Source organism: Cynocephalus volans, chromosome 8, assembly GCF_027409185.1.
Source record: "Cynocephalus volans isolate mCynVol1 chromosome 8, mCynVol1.pri, whole genome shotgun sequence".
Classification (NCBI taxonomy): Eukaryota; Metazoa; Chordata; class Mammalia; order Dermoptera; family Cynocephalidae; genus Cynocephalus; species Cynocephalus volans.
This window is the reverse complement of record NC_084467.1, coordinates 134,922,096-134,941,460: the sequence shown is the minus strand read 5'-3', so window position 1 is coordinate 134,941,460 and position 19,365 is coordinate 134,922,096. Positions and strand designations below refer to the sequence as shown.

Genomic DNA, 19,365 nt, shown 5'->3' with positions numbered 1-19,365 from the left:
TAACTATACCATAGAATTGCCACACGAGTTATCTCTGTAGACTCCTAGAGAAGTCCAAGGAATCACTAACAACATATATACCTTTTGGTTACTGGGATAACTAAAATGGCCCAGTTCTTTGCTTAAAACAGGTGAAAGAAACAAGAAGATACACTACACACCTATTAGAATGGCTATAATCCAAAACACTGACACCAAATTCTTATGAAGATATGGAACAACAAGAACTATCATTCACTGCTGGTGGGAATGCAAAATGGTACAGCCACTTTGGAAGACAGTTTAGCAGTTTCTTACAAAACTAAACATACTCCTACCGTACGATCCAGCAATCATGCCTCAATATTTATCCAATTGAACTGAGAACTTATGTCCACACAAAAAACTGCACATGGATGGTTGCAGCAGCTTTATTCACAGTTGCCAAAACTTGGAAGCAACCAAGATGTCCTTTAGTAAGTGAACAGATACATAAACTGTGGCATATCCAGACAATGGAATATTATTCAGTGATAAAAAGAAATAAGCTATCAAGCCACAAAAAGATATATAGAAACCTTAAAATGCATATTACGAAGTGAAAGGAAGCAATCTGGAAAAGGCTATATACTGTGATTCCAACTATATGGCATTTGGAAAAGGCAAGACTATGGAGACAGTAAAAAAAAATCATTGCCATGGGTTTAGCGGCAGGGAGGAAAGAATGAATTAGTAGAGCACAGAGGCTTTTTAGGGCAAGGAAACTATTCCATATGATACTATAATGGTAGATACATGTTATTATACATTTGTCAAAAGGTATAAAATGCACAACACAAAGAGAGAACCCTAATGTAAACTGTGGACTTTAATAATTAATATAGGCCCATCAATTCATCAACTGTAACAAATATACTACAATAATGGAAGACGTTAACAATAGGGAAATATAAACTTGCTGTATTTTCCCCTTAGTTTTTTTGTAAACTTTAAAATGCTCACACACAAAAAAGTATATTAATAAAACAAACAAAAATGAAACCCAGGTGAAAGAATTAAAGATTCAGCACTAAAAGGGACATTAGTCACACATCCAAAACCCACTCCAACTCTGCATAACTCCAATTCTACAGCATCCTGCCCTGTGGTTATACAGTCTTTAAATTGCACATTTTTGGTGACAAGTTGCTTATTTCCCAACCAATTCATTTTAACACCTGGCACATGGTAGATAAATTAGAAATCAAGGGTAGCTTTAATTGTCAAAAACTTCAGTCTTATATGGAACCAAAACATGTTCCTGTAAGTTTCCCCTACTCAAAGAATCACAGAACCTTAAGAGCTAGAAAAGACTTCAGAGATCTTCCAGTCTACCTACCTCATTTTACTGAAGACAATATCGAGAGATGAGTGCTCTTATATTAATCCCAAATTAAACAAATCAACCAACTAGCACATAGGAGGGTACTTCAAAAAGTTCATGAAAAGATTTGTATTATCTTTTAATTCTATTTTTACACGAACTTTTTGAAGTACCCACGTATAGCTTCCAAGATGAAGACTTACCGTTTAGGTTTGAAGACAACTTTCTGTCCTCCTTCAAGTATCAATAAGGCTTTTAGCTGTGTCCCTTTGTAACCCACGTCAGCTTTAATGATTTTCTTGGTAGCCATGGCATGCATGATTGCCCCCAGCTCTGGTGTCTCTTCAGGGTACACTTCCCGGGGAACCACCCACTGGGCTGCAATCTCCCAGGGAGACTGCAAGGTGTGGTCCAGCTTAGGTGCCAACTCTACCCGCAAGCCAGTCATCATTCGGTGAAAAGCCCTCTGGTCCTCCCGGTTGGCAGCTGATGTATCTAAGTTGTCAATCAGGAAAACTTTGGTGAAGATAAAGATGACGAGGAGAATTGCTAACAGCACAACACGCTGCTTTAGCTTCATGTTGATCTCTTTTCCTTCTCCCCTGACCCACTCTCTCGCTCACTTATCAGGAAGAGCAGGTGGCGAAGGTTAGCAAGGAGATCCCATGATTATACACACTGGTCCATTTCTTCACTGAAGCGCCTCCCACAATTCCTGCAAGCCCGAATATAAAGCAAAACTCAATCAGAAAATTCAATCAGAAATGTTGTCCTTCCCCCCCTCAATTTTTTGCAAGCCACTACTTACCCTTTTAGCCTTACTAATCTTAAGCTGAGAAGACTGGATAATTTAAAATTAACTAGTCTGGGGAAAGACCTAATAAGAGCAAGGTACACTGAAAATTTTAAAGAAAATATTCCTGTTTTAATTGGAAAGCAGAGCCATGCAGGAGCCATTTGGCTGGCTACACACACGTAGTAGCCAAAACAAGGAAAAAAACAACAAAAGCAAGATATTAAGATATGTATAATTCCTTAACTTTCATTTTTACCTTTCAAAATCTATAAAGGACTTTTTAATGTCCAAAACCACCAGCGTTTGCTAACTTTCCAGTTCTCATCTTCTCCAAATATAAGTTTCATGACACTCTGTAAGACAGAAACTTCTAAAAATGCCAAAAAGGTGCAGAGGAGAGTAATAACTCTTTTTCCCAATCTAAATACCCAGCAATTCTGGATATGCCATATCTGCTGCTCATGTATTTAAATACAACACCCAGACATGTATATCTCTACTTAAATAGCTCCCCACTAATTATTTTTCAAAATTAAAATCCCTGTAAAATATGGATAATCAAATCTGGATAAATTAAGTAAAGGAAAAACATAATCCCTATACCATCTAGCTATTAGTAGAATATGACCAGAAAACTAATAAAACCTTGTACTATAGCAACACTACTAAGTCTGGAATGGTCTGGCACATAACAAGGATATTAATGCTGCAGACATAAGGAAGTTCTGCTTTGAGTGTGGGGCAGACCACACTCTAGGCAATTCTCAAGCTAAGAGATTCCAAAGACAAGATTTTTGCAAGGGTGTCAAGAACATGTAATTCAGTCTCATTTCCATGCCAAGAAGTTGCTTTCTACTCCACAGGGCCATTTAAAAACATGCACAAGCTTGCTGGTCTATATGCCTATAGACAGCACTGTACTGGGATAAGACAAAGATGACAAGAAGATAACAGGCTGTTGCTTCACTCTCCAATTTATTTAACAACTCAAACCATTAATCGAAGAAATAAAACCAATACAAAAGATAAGGCAAATAATTCAGGCTGAGACACTCTCACCCAAACTTGAGATTGCTCCCTAAATAACTGCTGGAAACGTATTCAAAAACAGCCTACTAGAGTAAGTGTTCTTAAGGGCAACACCTTGCAGTTAGCCAGCTGACGTGAAGTTATTCCCAGTGATTAATCACTTCTTTCCTGTTCAGAAAGTGAGAATTAAATTCAAATTCTAATTATCCCCAGGCACCTGTTTTGTTTGATCATCATCTCCCAGGGAGCATATAAGACTATTAGCTGAAACAAAGACAATTCAAGTAATCTAAAATGTAGTTGTGATGGTATCAAGTCTGGTGTGGAACTCAGTAAGACAGTGATTACGGATAACAGCAGTGCTAGGGGAGCAGATTTCAGAGATTTCTGCTAGTTCTAACATGACCTAAACCATACAACTTTTTCATTTGTTCAACAATACACGTCTTGGACTGCAGTGATAAAAGGCAACATGGGAATCTAGCTGCATCAGCAATCACTTCCTCAGCACCATCAGATGCAACTACCTATAGATGCAATACAATTCTGGCTCAAAGGGGTTAGTCAGCTTAACAGGCTTTCACTTTCTACAAAACATCCTTCAGGACTAAAGTCTGTTTAACTCAAACTTCTTTTTTTTTTTTTTTTTTTTTTTTTGTCGTTTTTTTCGTGACCGGCACTCAGCCAGTGAGTGCACCGGTCATTCCTATATAGGATCCGAACCTGCGGTGGGAGCGTCACCGCGCTCCCAGCGCAGCACTCTACCGAGTGCGCCACGGGCTCGGCCCTAACTCAAACTTCTAATGGTGTTCATTGCTCATTTCATTTAGAATAAAGAAAACCCTCCCTCAAGCTATATAAACATATCATATCCAAATATTTTGCACAAAGTCTAGGGCTGTTCGGTTTTTTTTAAATCATCAATGCAAGAGGAAGTTCTAGCAGCTCCAAAATTCAGATAAGACAGTCAAATTCCGCAATCCAAGTTTGTGTGCTTTTAAGTTTTGAAATCTCATTACCTTTTGAATAGGCCTCAGAACACAGTCATCAATTCAGGGCTGCAAACAATTCATTCACTCAGCTAGGACAGAAATTTATATTAAGGGAACTGAAGAGTGCAGTTGTTACATTATCTCAATATTTACATTTGCAGATTTGCAGTGAGGGCAGGTTAAGAGGCTGGACAAGTTTTCTTGTTTGTCATTAGTCACCACATCCTGGTAGAACTAGTGAGACTGCAATTTGGCATTGTTCTTTACAATTGCCTTTCATTTCCACAGCCACCAACTTACTTCAGTGCTCACTACCTTCTCATTGCACCACAGAAAGAACTGACTTCTGGGCCTCCAGGTTCTCCAATCCAGCCAAGATAGTGCAGCCATAATCATTTGTCTAATCACTCAACCACTTTTGATTCTACAAACTCCTCAGCAAGGTATTAAAGCACTACCCTGAATGGTTTCAAGCTATGCATCACACCCATTGTTCCTTTCTCTGCTTCAACCAAAATGGACCAAGTGAACATGTTCTGACCCTCCCCTTGAGGTGTAATTGCCCTGTGCCCCCGACATTCCTCACACTGGACCTCCCTCAAAATCCCTCTTTCTCTTACCCTTTCTTCCTATATTCTCCTGTTTAAAGCCCAATCCTTCTCTCAAGGCTCATCTCCAAAGCCATTTCTGGGCTTTTCTCACACTCTGTAGTAACTTCCTCCTTCTTTCGACCAGTACTTATTACATTCTGCCTTATATATGTGTAATATCATCTTGTATATAGTTCTTAATTCCCCTTTCAGAATCTTTGCTCCTTAGAATGATCCCCTTCGCTCCTTTAAGTTTGAGTAAGGGGAGGGTACTCATGCCAGTGTTTCCATGCTATATTACCTTCCTTTCTTATGTGAGACAATCCGCATACTATACACGCTGCAAACTGGATTCTTAGAAGACCCCCTATTTCAGATATTAAGGAAATAAAAGCAATATATCCCAAACTATTCATGAAAAGCTCACTAGCATTCCCAGAGGAGTGTGCCTGCTCTATTTCATGCCCTCACCTCCCCCATAAATGCTTTGAACAGTGCAATACTGTTCAGTTATATTACGGTCATTTATTTTAATGCTTCTGTTATATGGAACAGAGCCTACCTCAAAGAACGAATAGACTCAAGGTGATAACACAACTCAAAAAATGTTAAAAATGAAAAAGGCAGTGCAAGTGGTACATTTGTAAATAGTCTTCATAATAAAAGCTAGAATAAAGTCCCATATCGGAGTTCTGAAAAACAGACCTTTATAAGAAATTTTCCTACCAAACCCTGGTTTCACTCTCAGCTCCGTCAACTACATGGGGCTTGCTATGAGGCTCATTTACTTTCAGTCTTCACACAATACACCACCATCCTACAAGCCTAATAAATGTTTTATAAGGATGAACTTATCACTATAAAGTTGTTTTGGGAGAAGAGATATAGATTCCACAGAAAAATGTTAGGTCTTAGTGTAAAGTCCTCTGATCAAGAGTCTGACTGATGTTGGAGGACATATACAGAAAAACATATTGGTGCAGAGGTGTATAAATCATGTGATAAAATTCAGTGCACGTAGCTGCAGAGGAACATAACACTTGGCCCCAACACCTATTAGCTTACTAGGGGGTCCTACAGCCACCAGTGAGGTTCCCAAGCCTCATTAGTGGCCGTATCCCCTTGAATATTCCTCTGATTAAGTGACAACATCATGCTACTACTTCTGAGGTCATAAAGAAGAAATTCCAACTTTTGCTTATAGCAACTAAAAATGAAAATTTCAGTAAAACAAACATTTCACTTTTTTGTGTTTCTAATTCAATGGTCAAATCAGCTTCTTACCACATTCTGTAGACTGGATGCCCCCCACAACATCATTCCAACCTCATTGAAGCTTAAATCCCCACTGCAACTGCTGAGGATGGGAAATCCTATCACAATAATTGAAAGGTGGGGCCTTGAAGAGGCGATTAGATTATAGGACCATGCCATAGTGAATGGATTCATAATGGCAGTCAGAAGCGTGGTTCTGAGGGCTTTAAAAGGAGGGTGCATGAGGAGCTATCTTTCTGCTCCACCATTTCTGCCATGTGAGACCCCTGGGTCACTGTCGCCACCAGCAAGATCCTCACCAAATGTGTTCCCTGGACTTTGGACTTCCCAGCCTCCAAAACTGTAAGCAATATTTTGTTTCCTTATAAATTACCCAGTTCCAGGTATTTTGTTATAAGCAACAGAAATGGACAAATACAGAAAACTGGCACCAGAGAAGTGGGGTGTTTCTTATAACAGATACTTGAAAATGTGGAAGTGGCTTTGGAACTGGGTAATGGGCAAAGGCTGCAAGAATTTGAAGAAGGAGGCTGGAAAAAGCCTAGCTGCTGGTGAGAGTATAGTAAAGCCAAAAACCAGAAAGTCTGGAACTTCTTAGAGACTAGTTAAATGGTGGTGAGCAGAATGTTGACAAAAATATGGACAGTAAAGGCCACACTGAGGAGGTCTTAGATAGAAATAAATAAGAAGGAGATTTTGGAAACTGGGGCAAAGATCACCTTTGTTATGAACTAGCAAGGAACTTGGCTGCATTGTGTCCATGCCCTAGGACTTTGTGGAAGTTGGAACTTAAGAGTTGTGAACCAGAGTATTTGGCGGAAGAAATTTCTAAGCAGCAAAACATTCAGGAAGCTATATGGCTACTTGTAATACCCTATGCTGAGTTATGGCAGCAAGGGTATGACATAAAGCTAGAATTTAAAAGGAGAGCAGAGTGGAATTTGCAGCCTGGCCATGTGGTAGAGAAGCAAAGAGCAATTTCAGGAGAAAAATACAATGGTGTAGCTCAGCAACAGTTTGCTAAGAAGATTAGTACAAAAGAAAAGGATTAATAAGGGAAGGGGGGAAAGACCCTGAAGGCACTGCAGAAGCCTGCGGGGTCAAACCTTCCATTACAGGCCCAGAGGCCTAGGGAGACAGAATGGTCTTGGGGAACAGGCCTGAGACACTCGCCACGGGGTTGCTGCCCAGGGCCACCTCAGGAAGCTGCTCTCCACATCAGCACTTCACAGCTGCTTCAGCTGCTCCAGTCTTGGGAAAATCAGCCTCAGACATGGCTGGACCTGTAGCTTTGGAAGCTACAAGCTGGAAGACTTAGCAGCGTCCACGTGGTGTTAGGTCTGCAGGCTGGCGGAATGCCAGAGCTGTGGAGGCTCGAGAGCCTCAACTCTGATTTCAAAGGATATATGGAAAAGTCTGGGGACCCAGGAAGAGATCTGTCACAGGGGCGGATTCACCACAGATAGCCTTCACTAGAGCAATGCTGAACAGAGACGTGGGGTCAGAGTTGCAGCAAAAAAACCCCAATAGCACCATGGCAGTGGAGCTGTGACAGCAGGACTGCCATGGAGACCCCAGACTTGTGCAGCTACCAAAGAAGAACACCAGCCTGGGAGGGGTGAATATGGCCTGAGACCAGGAAAGCCATAGGAGCGGAGCTGCCCAAGAACTTAGGGATCCAACCCCCACACTAGTGTGCAGAAGACGTCAAACATGGAGTCAAGGTATGTGATTTGCCAGCTATAAGATTTGATGTATGCCCTGCTGGATTTCGGATTTGTTTAGGACCTTTTACCCCTTTATATTAGCCTATTTCTCCCTTTTCAAACAGAAATATGTACCCTATGTTTGTCCCACCATTGTTATCTTGGAAGTAGATAACTTGTTTTGATTTCACAGATGGGACTTTGAGGCTTTGGACCTTTTGAGTTGAAATAAAAGACTTTAGGGATAGAATGAATGTGTTTACCTGTGAGAAATACATGAACTTTGGGGGCCAGAGGCAGAATGCTGTGGACTGATTGAATGGTGTCCCCCAAAGTTCATGTATTAGAAGCTTAATTCCCTCTCTAACTGATGAGCATAGGAAATCCTATTATGGTAACTGAAAGGTGGGGCCTTGAAGAGGTGATTAGATTGTAAGCACCATGCCATAGTGAATGGATTAATAATGGTGGTCAGGGTGTGGTTCTGAGGGCTTTAAAAAGAGAGCACACCAGGAGCTCTCTCTCTCTGCTCCATCATTTTGCAATGGGATACCCTACCATCACTGAAGTCACCACCAAAGAAAGTCTTCACTGATGGATTTTGGACATGAATGGCATCACTGTGCACACAATAAGCACAAAATAGCCGCTGGCTTCATCTTCCACTCCAGCACCAAGCCCCTCTCCTCTTCCCTTTACCAGAAGCCTCCTGACTTAGACAGAAACAACTTTCCGGCTTCCACATCGGTGCAGTTCTCCATCCAGTTACAGCAACCTAATGGTCCCTCCCTCCATACATTTCACGCCCAACAACTAATATAAACTCTCGCAATTCCATTGTTGCTGCTGTCCTCCATTTTGAGGGCAGCTACGGGCTGCCGCCCACTTTGGGCGCAACCCAGGAGATTCTTTTCCTTTCATAAAGCTTGAACGGTACCCGGCATCTCGGCTCACTTTCTTTCATTCACCAGATGTGTTCCATGGACTTTGGACTTCTAGACTCTGAAACTGTAAGCAATAAATTTTGTTTCTTATAAATTACCCAGTTCCAGGTATCTTTGTTATAAGCAACAGAAATGAACTAATACACCACATAACGGAAATGTAGCATGACTTATGAATGTAAAGTACCACAAGGCAAATGTTCAGAATGAACATTTCATGCAGAGGACTAGTAACAAAGGAGATTTGTGGCAAAGGGGGTGAAAGTAACTAAATAACTAGTATATAATCATATCTATGCACACACTCTTCCTGCCCCCAATCCTGAGTAGAAACTACAAGGGCCCTTTTACAAACTTTTTCTTTGGTATTTGTTGGTTTCAGCAAAACTCTGAAGGTTTGGTGAATGTTAAGAAGAGGTAAGACCCGAATTTAATTAAGAGGTTTTTTTGTTGACTGTCTACAAAGATAGATACCAACAATTCCTCCCATTAAGAGGTGAAGTTTATTTTTCCTCCCCCTGAATATGGGCTGGCCTTGTTTGCTTTGACCAATAGAATGCTGTGGAAGTGACTGTGTGTGAGTTCTGGGACCAGGCCTTAAGAGACTAGACAGCTTTCACTTTCACTCTTTTGGGATCTAGCCACCATGCCAAGAAGCTGGGGCTAGACTACCAAATGATGAGTGACCTATACTGGAAAGACCTGACCAGCCCCTAGCTATTCTGGCCACCCCAGCTGAAGTGCCAGACTCGGAAATGAAGCTATTAAGGGCCTTCCAGTTCCAGCTGAGGTCCCAGATGAATACACCCACACATGTAACCCCAGCCTATACCATGTGGGCAGTAACCAACCAGCCCAAGCTGAACTACATAATTATAAGAAATAATAAATTGTTTTAGGCCACTAGATTTTGGGGTAGTTTGTAAAATCCAACATTCTCATATCTATTCTGCTCCCCATTCTTTTGGGGTTATTAAGAATATCAGGGGAGAGGACATAGGGAAATAAACTACGTGACTAAAAACAATTCTCTCATGGAGGGAGGAAACATTAAATTATCCATTAAGTGTAAATAAAGATTGGATTAATAAATTGTTAGGTCCTATTTGCAAATAATTATCAATGCCTTCTATGGAGCAACATATACAATATGAGAGTTATATGTCATTTCTATTTTTTTTCTACCTTCACTGTAGATGTTTAGCAAGACACAATTAAGCAGGTCTCTTAAAGGTGACACAAGAAGAAATAGATTCTCAATGGGATCATTTACTAAAATCCACTTACATACTTTAGAACCCTACTTAGACCTATGCAGAGCAAGACTAACCTCACACATTCACACAACTACACACACCCAGTTTATAAAGTCTAACTTTTATACTTCAGCCAAAGCATAAATAGTAGAAATCACAACCCTTTGGTACCAAAAAAAAAGAAAGAAAAAAAAGAAAAACAGACACACATTTTCATCCTGAGCTAAATCTCATATGCTGCCCTTTTGTTTTTTAACTGATAGTGATATTAGACCACTGTGCCACATTACTAGCTACCAAAAGTTTACATTCCCTGCCTCCTAGAAATAAATGCAGTCTCTACTGATGGTTAGTGGCAGTGATTATAAGTAAAATCAAGAGCATTCAGAAATCTTTCCATTTAGCATTGTGTACTTCCATCCACACAGTCAAAACCTCCAATACCAAACAGCATCAAGTGTTTGTTACCTGAATAAATGCTGAGTACCCCCAGAAAACCAGCTTACTCCTATTTTGCCATCTGCTGCCTACCACATCACATTATTCTTCCTTTTTACCTTCAAATGTGGGTCTTCAACTAAGAATAAAAACTAATATGAAATAACATCATTAATTATTATCTACAGATTATCTTCCCATTCTCTACTAATTCTCTTAAGAAATAGCTTCTTAATTCACCTTCCTATCCTAAATATAAGCTATCTATAGCAGAGGGGTTAAGAGCATGTACTCTGGATTCAGAATGCCTCGGCCTGAATGCTGGCTTTGTTTTACCACCTAATGCAGGACTTGGGGAAAAAGATTTAACCTCTAACCTCTCCAGGCCTCAGTTTCCACATGAAAAATGAAACAAGAACACTATTATCTAACTCATAGGGTTGTTAAAAATGAACGAGATTAGTGCCTGGACAACCCACAGTAATCATTTGTTAGTCATTATTACCACATCAAAAACGCAAACATGATCTCCTGAGAGGAGAAAGAATGACAAAGAAAATAACCCTCACTGGAGTCAATATCCCATAATGGTGTCTTCTCAGTTATGAAATCGGTGGGCTGAATACACACATTGCGTTACTTAGAGTTTAGTAGTAATTAATAGTCTGGTATCCTTGAACCAAATCCTTTTCTAAATTTGAGAAGGAGATATGATTGTAAGCAAGCAAATATCTTCAGAGTGAGCACCATGTGAAGCAGAAGACTAGGAGGCTGTCACTCACTTGACTGACTTGTTTCTATTCTCTACCAAGTTCAATTCTACCACATTCAATGTAACTGAAACAGATGGCAAGCATGAACTTATTCTATTTCACAAAAAAGGCTGAAATAGAGCACCTTTCACAACAGTCTTCAGTTTGGAAAATGAGTTCTGTTTTAAAGAGGACAACTGACACATGTCCTAAAGCTTGAAGAGTAACTTAAAGTTACAGGTATAGAAAATCTAATTCCCACATAGATCACACTGGTCCAAGTGTTAGATTTTTCTTACTGTTTTCACTTCCAATTAAACATTTTTTCATGTCTGTAAACTCAGAATCCCATAAGTGAAATCCTCTAACAGTTCTCTGTGAAGGAAGCCAACTAAAAGGATCACTAGGCATCTATGAAGCATTAAGGTAGCCTTTCTTCCTGGGTGTGAGAGTAAAAATGAAATAGGCAATATAAAGTGTTCCCTCATTGAAAAAAATTCAATTACTGCAACCCTGTCCTATTTAAATCTTAATTTAGGTCAACCCTCTAACCCTCTTCCTTGAAAATGAAAACAAAAAATTTTTTAGCTCATAATGCTAGTGACATTTGTTCTAAAAAACCAACACAAGTATTGTTCACTGATCTAGACACTCTGTGGAAATGTGTAAGAATTTGTATTCTGCTTTAAATGAGCCAGGTATAATGAAGCTAAGTTCTAGGTATTTCACTGCTTGATTGTCAGTCCATAACTACCACTTATATGGCATATTAAAGAATTCCTATAGTGTGGAAATATGGAATTTCCAAGTAATGTAACATTTTCCTTCACATGCTTTTCATTTCTACTGCTCAAGTCTACATTTCTTGGAAAGGTATATAAGCTTTATGCAACAACAGCACCTCACATTTTTAACCTTATGTTCTAAGGTGTGTCGAGGTGACGGCCCACAGGAGTTCACCTTTAGAAACAGTACAACCTCAAACAGGTCCGTATTGAAATTATGGCTGGGTGGCTCTAAGCACAAGCCCTTTGTTATATGAATACACACACACACATTTTGGGGGGGATACTTGTCTCTTCTACTATACTGTGAGTTCCTTGAGGACAGGGAATATGTTTCACTCTTTCTTTGTACTTAAAAGTAACCTAGTACAGTGCAGGGCATGTGAGAGTACTCAATAAATGTTTGTTGGATAAAAGGACTGAAGAGTAAAAAAGTGAGACCTTCATGGTTGTAAGAATTTATTCTGAACTGGCAACTCTGGCTTAAAGCTAACTTCTTTTATAGACATGAGGAAATAAGTCCTGCTATGTAAAGAATTCAGATATACAGTACAGTTAAAAAAAATGCAGAAATATCTAATACCAATTTTATGCACTCAATTTAAAATTGCTGCTTTCTGTATATCCTGCTTTCACCTTTCAAGGCCACTGCTATTGCCAGCCTGGTTCCTGGTATTGGCTGAGACTGACAGTAAAGACAATCTGGAAATGCTAAGAGGAAGAATGGAGATGGTCCAAGACACTGCTCAAGAATCATACTAGACAGAGCTGGAACCAGACCTTCCAGTGTTATTGGCAATGCTTTCTGAAACAAGAACCAACGCTAGTACTTCCATATTATTTTCTTTTTTCTACAGAAGAACTACAGGAACATAAACACACCAACAGAGAGAACAGGAGGTAGGGGAGGGGGAGGGGGAGGGGGGTTAAGAAGAAATTGGGTAAGGGACTCAAAGAATAATTACGATTTGCAATAATATGCTAATAATATTGATGTGATTATCACATATTGTACACAAATAATGGTAGTCAACACTGTATCCCCAAAATATGTATAATTAATTATGCTTCAATAAAAAAAATTTTTTTTAAATAAAGAGGAAACTAAAAAAAAAAAAAAGAAAAATGATTTGAGTCGGGAGAAGTATTACTCAAAAGCTATTGCATAAATGTATTTTACATGATTTTTTAACATTTAAGATGGCAAAATTAGTACAATCACCAAAGCAATTCATAAATTATGTCATATTGTGATGATTAACTTATCTTCAAAATAAAAGATGCTGGTGCTGTGTATTCACTGAAAAAAAAAAAAAAAATGCACCTGTACAGAGTGCAAGTTCACTATGTAAACCAAAGATAAGAAACAAGAAATGAACAAAAAAGGTCTTTGGGCAGCCAAAATAGTGGTTATAAAGTTCATATGCTTATACTCAGAGAAGAGCTGGCAGAATCTAACTCAGCCTATTTAGCTGTTTTACACTCAATTTCAGGAAGCAGAGTGATCTGGGTTCCTACTCCAAAGATCAGAAGCTGCAAATTTAAAAGAGGGCAGCAGGGACACTAACAGCAAAAGTGCAGCTTTTCCACCACTGAAAGAAGAGACAGACTGATATTAAAAGCAAATTCAATAATCCAAAAAGCAGAGGGGGCAAACAACCTACATTTTCCAATCACCTCAATGCCTTCCTTGGTTACTGTCAGTAATGGATGCTAGTAATTAGAGCAAAAAATTACCCTGAGACAATAAAAAAAAGGTTAAACTATGTTTAAAAGGAAACCAAGTATATAATACATTGTAAAAAAATTTCCACATCAAGTATAGCTAAAATAAGAATTTTCACACATAATACCTTATTTCCCAGCAACATTAGATAAAAGAGGCACTGCTATATACATAAAGCAGAAAGTCAACATTTGAGAGCAAGGAATTATAGACTTCACTGCCTCCCCCTGTACTTGGTTCTGTCTTCTTTATACATTTATAATTTCATATTCCTTGACCTCCTTTTATAATGTATCTAAATTAGCACCCTCTCCTCAAAAGGGGATGTTACTTTGCCAGAAAGTACAGACCTCACACACCAAAGCTCACTGTCTCTTTTCTGAATCATCTCTTATTTCATACTTCTTATTTCATCCTGGGATGACAGATGCACCCCCATACTCTTTAGGTCCAGAGACAGGCACTTCTCCTTTTGTTTTTGGTTAAAAGATCAAACCAGAAGTGAGATCTTTCCATTTTATCCTCTTCTAGGCAGCTCTAGCAGTCATGTTGACATTATAAAGTTGGTTAGAAGCTGGTTCAACTGCAAAGTAAAGCCTTCTGTTCTGTAGTCCAGGCCCATTCTAATGAATTTACTGGTCTTTGGGGGTTACAGAGGTAGCTAAAGGAAGGAACAGAGGGAGAGGAATATAGGTGTGGAAGGAAGAGCTATTGGAAAAGTGCTTCAGGGAAGGATAACTTCTCTCTCCCATCCACAAAATAAGAAATGAGAAGGACAGTCTGGGTCAGTGCTATCGGCATGACCATTACCAAGAGCTGTAAGTTCTTCTATTAATGTAAAAACATTGACTATCAACCCAACTGCTCAATTAGTCTAGCCAGAGCAGGCAGCAGGAGCAAGTATGTGAAGCTGCACATGACTGGTGCCTGCACTGGTTACTTCCAGGCTTCAGGTGCGTAGAACACCATACAATCACACAATCATGTATCTCAAGGCAGGTCCAGCAAATAACGTCCTTCACAGATACTCACTTCAACAGCATATTTTCAATTAGAATCTGAAACATGTTTTCTTGACTTTTTTTCTCTTTTGACAAAAAGAAGAACTAAACAATTTAGTATATACACTAGAATATGTCCCCTTTCCTCATACTGTTTTTCATTTTTTCATTCAACCAACAAATATTCCCTGTTCATCTACTATGCACTAACGAAGGCACTATTAGGTGCAGAGAGAAAGTACACCAATTATCATAATTATTACAACAAAATGTAGAGCCTCATTGTAACTGTGCTCCCCACCCCAGTCCACAAAACTACCTGGCTCTTAGTGCCAGAGTGACCTGACATTCAGCTTCAGAAGACTGTCTCCATTTTGTTTGCAACTGCAACCACAGAATACAAAGAGCAGCCTCCTGCTTCTATTATGAGATTGTAGCAGTCACCAAGGAATCACTGTGGTTAGTTATTTTTAAAAGTTATCAATTCAAGAGACGAAGTATCTGGCTTCAAAGTTTACACCACTGAAATGATAGTCACACAAAGTGTAGGAAGCTAAACTCTGTCCTGAAAGTAAACAAAGAAAATTTCATTTAGGAATTCAAAATTCAGGATACAAAAAGTAAAAGCTTTAAGGCTGTGTGAAAGAGTTGGAATCTACAAATGGAAATAAAGATTAAAAGTCAAAGAGTTATCAACTTAACATAAAATAATTATATAAAGGAGTATGAAAAATAAGATGACAGAAACAGTGATTTGTTTGTTCCTAATCCAAAGTACCCAGAAAGAAAGGCAGGGCATGTGTTTTCAAGTTTTTGTTTTTTTCACCAAATTGTAGCTATTTTCCTACTAGTTCTAGAGAAACAGAGCAAATCAATGTCACATTTTCATCAGCCACACAGAAGGAAAACTGTGAATGCCAAGAATTCTTGATCATCTTTTACCTCCATCCATATATCACTGCACTATATTGTGAATGAGGCTGACAGTCTGAATTACTTGCATGAGCCTTTTTATTCTCCACTGATGAGCAATTTCAAACGTGGAAGGGCCTCCAGTTTACTGATTCTATTTTATGGTTCTAGGTGCCAAAGTGCAACATCTTCACAAACTTTAGACAAGTTATTAATCGGATGCAAAACATTAATTTTAAATCTACCTTAGACTGGCTTTGAGTCTGGGCAAATAACGTAGCATCTTTAACACCTGATAAATAATACATGTGGAAGCGCTCTAAGCTTAGCTCAAAGGTCCTGCATAAATTCAAGAAATGTTTATAATAAATACATAAGCACACAGAGGTCTCTAACCCAATTAAAATAAATCAATCCCAGTGAAATTTATACATGAGTTTACAAGACAAGCAGGATAGGCATGGTCAATAAATGGCAATCTTAACTTTACCAGATACATATTTACAAAGTCCTTAAGTCTAAAAACTTTAGAACTTAAAAGCTAAAAAACCCCACATTCCTACGTTTCTTCCAAGGTGAGAAATCAAACAGCCAGAGGGAAAGTGGCTGGGTGAGGATAATACTCACAACTGGCCCTAGACTTTAGTTGCAGTATCAAGCATCTCTCTTTTCCCCAAATTATAAACTCCTTACCCATCCCAATGGTGATATGGCCTTTAAAAGGACTAATAATTCCATAATGATCAACCGTGCCCTGTCTCCTCCCCTTCCCTCCAACATCCTTATACCCCTCCTCTTCCTATCCGGAGACTGACAGGTAACAGAAGCCTTATTAGAATGAACCTCTTGTCAGATCCCATAATCAAGGACGCAGCTTGACAACTGTTCACATTCATGATTAATGGCAACGTTTCGGTTCGCTCTCAATCGCCGGGCCTCCACACCCGGAAATGAAATCTCAAGCGCAACCCACTTTGGACTACCATATCATTTCCTTAAGTTGTGTCCTACTGCGAGCGCCGGGCGCACGACCCCGAGGAGACTGCGGGCTCCCGGGCACGGTTGCCCCGGCCTCCCGCCTCGGGCCTGCAAGTCACTCGCGCTTCTCGGCCACGAGGCGGGTACCGTGGGGACCCCGCGAGCGCGCGCTCCTCCCTGGGCCGCCGCAACCGGCACTCGGCGGGACAGGAGGGCGGCACCCGGGCCAGGCGCCTCTGGGGACCACGCCCGGATGCGAAAACTGGTCACGGGAAGGACCCCAGGCGGTCCCAGGTAAGGCCCGCGCGTCAGGTGGGCCCGGGAGGTGGCGGCCCAGGCCGCGTCCCTTTAGCCGCGACCGCCCGCAGGGACGCGCGGCCCGGGGCGGTCTCCAAAAAAGCCGCGGGCCCGGGACCTGCCTGCGGCCGCTTGGGAACCACCCCGAGCACGGGTGGCCGGCCCCTCAGGGAGGCGCCCCGCCCCCAGGCGGCCCCCGCCCTGCACCGCGCCCCGCACGCGCGCGGGCCCGCACTTTCCCGCCCGCCGCGCTGGGGGCAGGGGTCGCGCGCCCTTTCCCGCCCCCATGCCGCTCACCTGTCGGGCCCTAGGCTCGCTCCATGGCCGCCCGCGAGGTGCGGTGCGGCGAAGCCCCTGCCGCCCCCGCCGCCTCCGGGGAGGGGGCAGCCCCACGCCGCGCTCACCACCCCCAGCCGCCGCCGCCACTGCGGCTCCCGCCCACCCCCGGCCCGGCCATTCCCTGGCCGCCTCTCCCGGCGCTGAGCCGGCCGTCCCACACCCACCCCCCGCCTCCGCGGCCCCCGACTGTTGGTACCGTCCTAGCGTAACGCCTTCCCTGCGACCAATCCAAGGGCTCGCTCGGCGCGGCCCCGCCCCCGCCCTCCGGTGGGCGGGCCCTACCGGACTCGCTCAGGACGGCCCCCTTAACCCTTCTCGTCCCGGGCCGGCTGCGCTTAACTCTAATCGCGCCGGCTCTAGTCTTTCTACTCCTCGGTGCCGTGCCGCCTCGCCCCGCTTACATAAACGGGCATCTCACTTCTCTCTCTTACCTTCGCTTTTTCTTTCCTGCTTTTCATAGGCAGGTAGGCAGCCAGGCAGCGGGACCGGAGAGTTGCGGTCCCCTAGGTCCCCTAGGTCTATTTGTGAGAAACTATTTCCTTCCTCCTTTGCCCTTTTAATTTGCCTTGACTTCTGCTTGGAGATTCTGCCTGTCTAAATGTATCCCCCCTTGCCCCAAAGAGGCCAGCCTTCCTACACTGAGTGCAAATCGCTGTTCATTAGGACCGGAGCAGAGCTCCCTGCGACTCACTTTTAGTAGCATTTTTAAACATTGTGATTCGTTTACTGTAATATTGTTTTACTACTGTCTCTTGCAATGGATTGTAAGCCCCATGAGGGCAGGTCAGTCACGCCTGGGTCTCCAATGCCTGGCATCCAGTAGGCTTCCCATACATGGTTTGAATGGAAAATTCCAGCCCCCTTAAGTTTGCTTTCCACTGACTCCTGTACAGAGCATCTGCTGTATAATGCATTCATCATTCTGTCTAAATTATATACTAAACTTGGACTTAGTGTGCCTGACTGATACATTATACTGCATGTTGCTCCCTGGGATAAGATGGGTGACGGGGGAAGGACCAAGCTAACACTTTTTTCAGGACATACAGTTCATGTAAGCAGCAAAGTATAGTGAAAAGAACTCTTCCTTACCAGCTGTATGATATTGGGTGTGCCACTTAACGTCTCTGAGCATTGGTTTTCTTACCTGGAAAATGGGAGGGAAGTACCTGCTTCACAGGGTTGTTGTGAGTAGTAAATTAGGACATGCGTTGGGAAAGTCCTTACAAATTATTGTGTAAAATTAGTTGTTATTCATGTGTGTTTCTTGAGTACTTACTATCAGAACGTCCTAGAGAGATAATTAGGCTAGACACCTACCCCAGACACCCTAGTTAGGGAAGCAGCATTAGTCACTGCAGAGTGTACAAGCAAATACAGAAGGCATTGTATCAGCCTTTTACTGGATGTAATTGAAAAGGCTTGGGGGTTGTTTTCTGACCATGGGATACACAATTCTTGGGAAAATGAGCTGGATGGTAATGAGATTCTACCTTATTTCTCTACACAGGAACATCAGTCTGCTGTAGTTGGCTAATCTCCCTGAACTTTGTTCGCTACATCAGGAAATCATAAAGCAAAAGGATAAATCAACAGTTCCTCTAAGATGCTTTACCCAAAAGGACTCTTCTTTCTTGCCTGTAACTGACAAGGACAACAAGGGCAGGTGCTCCAACTGTCACTGCCTTGGAGAAGGCCAGCTCATCCTGCCGCTTCAGCTTCCTGGACAAACGAGTCCCCTCTGTTCTTAAGGATTTTCAGAGAGGTGGTGGTGGAGGGGGAAAGGGGCTCACAGCCTCTCTCGGCAACCCAGTCCAGTGCTTGATTTCACATCCATCCTGCATGCTGCAAGGCAGACAGACACACTTCCTCCTCATCTGACCTCAGAGCAGGAGAGCCTGTGTCAGAGGCTTTCAGAAAGCAAATTGCTCTGTCCCCCAGTTTTCCCTTCACCAGGCTCCATCACCCAGGCTCTTTGTGAATGTGTGAACAGCACCAGCACCATAACTGACACTCCACGATGCCAGTTTCTGCCCCCTCCTCCTGAAGTGGGTTATTTCCCAACCAATCAACAGTCAATGTATTTTAAGTATTGTGAGGGATACAATCGTCTAAGAAGGACTACCACACAGGAAGCAGCTGCAAGGAACACAGGACACTTAAATTATACAGCCCAGACTCTGTGATTGCTGAAAGAATCAAAGTCC

At 41.8% G+C, this 19,365-nt stretch overlaps 1 protein-coding gene across 2 annotated transcripts in view; it reads right to left on the bottom strand.

Annotated features, from left to right (window-relative positions):
* The window catches only part of FAM20B (FAM20B glycosaminoglycan xylosylkinase), a 48,818-nt gene extending 31,594 nt beyond the window's left edge, over positions 1–17,224 (bottom strand). For both annotated transcript variants that reach the window (XR_010024246.1, XM_063106173.1), the window contains exons 1-2: positions 17,117–17,224; positions 1,546–2,057 (exon numbers count right to left, since the gene is read on the bottom strand). Coding sequence is in view for 1 of the 2 variants with exons in the window: in XM_063106173.1 (XP_062962243.1) it covers positions 1,546–1,922 (377 nt within the window). In the remaining variant the exon portion in view is untranslated. The remainder of the gene's footprint in view (positions 1–1,545; positions 2,058–17,116) is intronic.
* Positions 17,225–19,365: the final 2,141 nt, after the last annotated feature.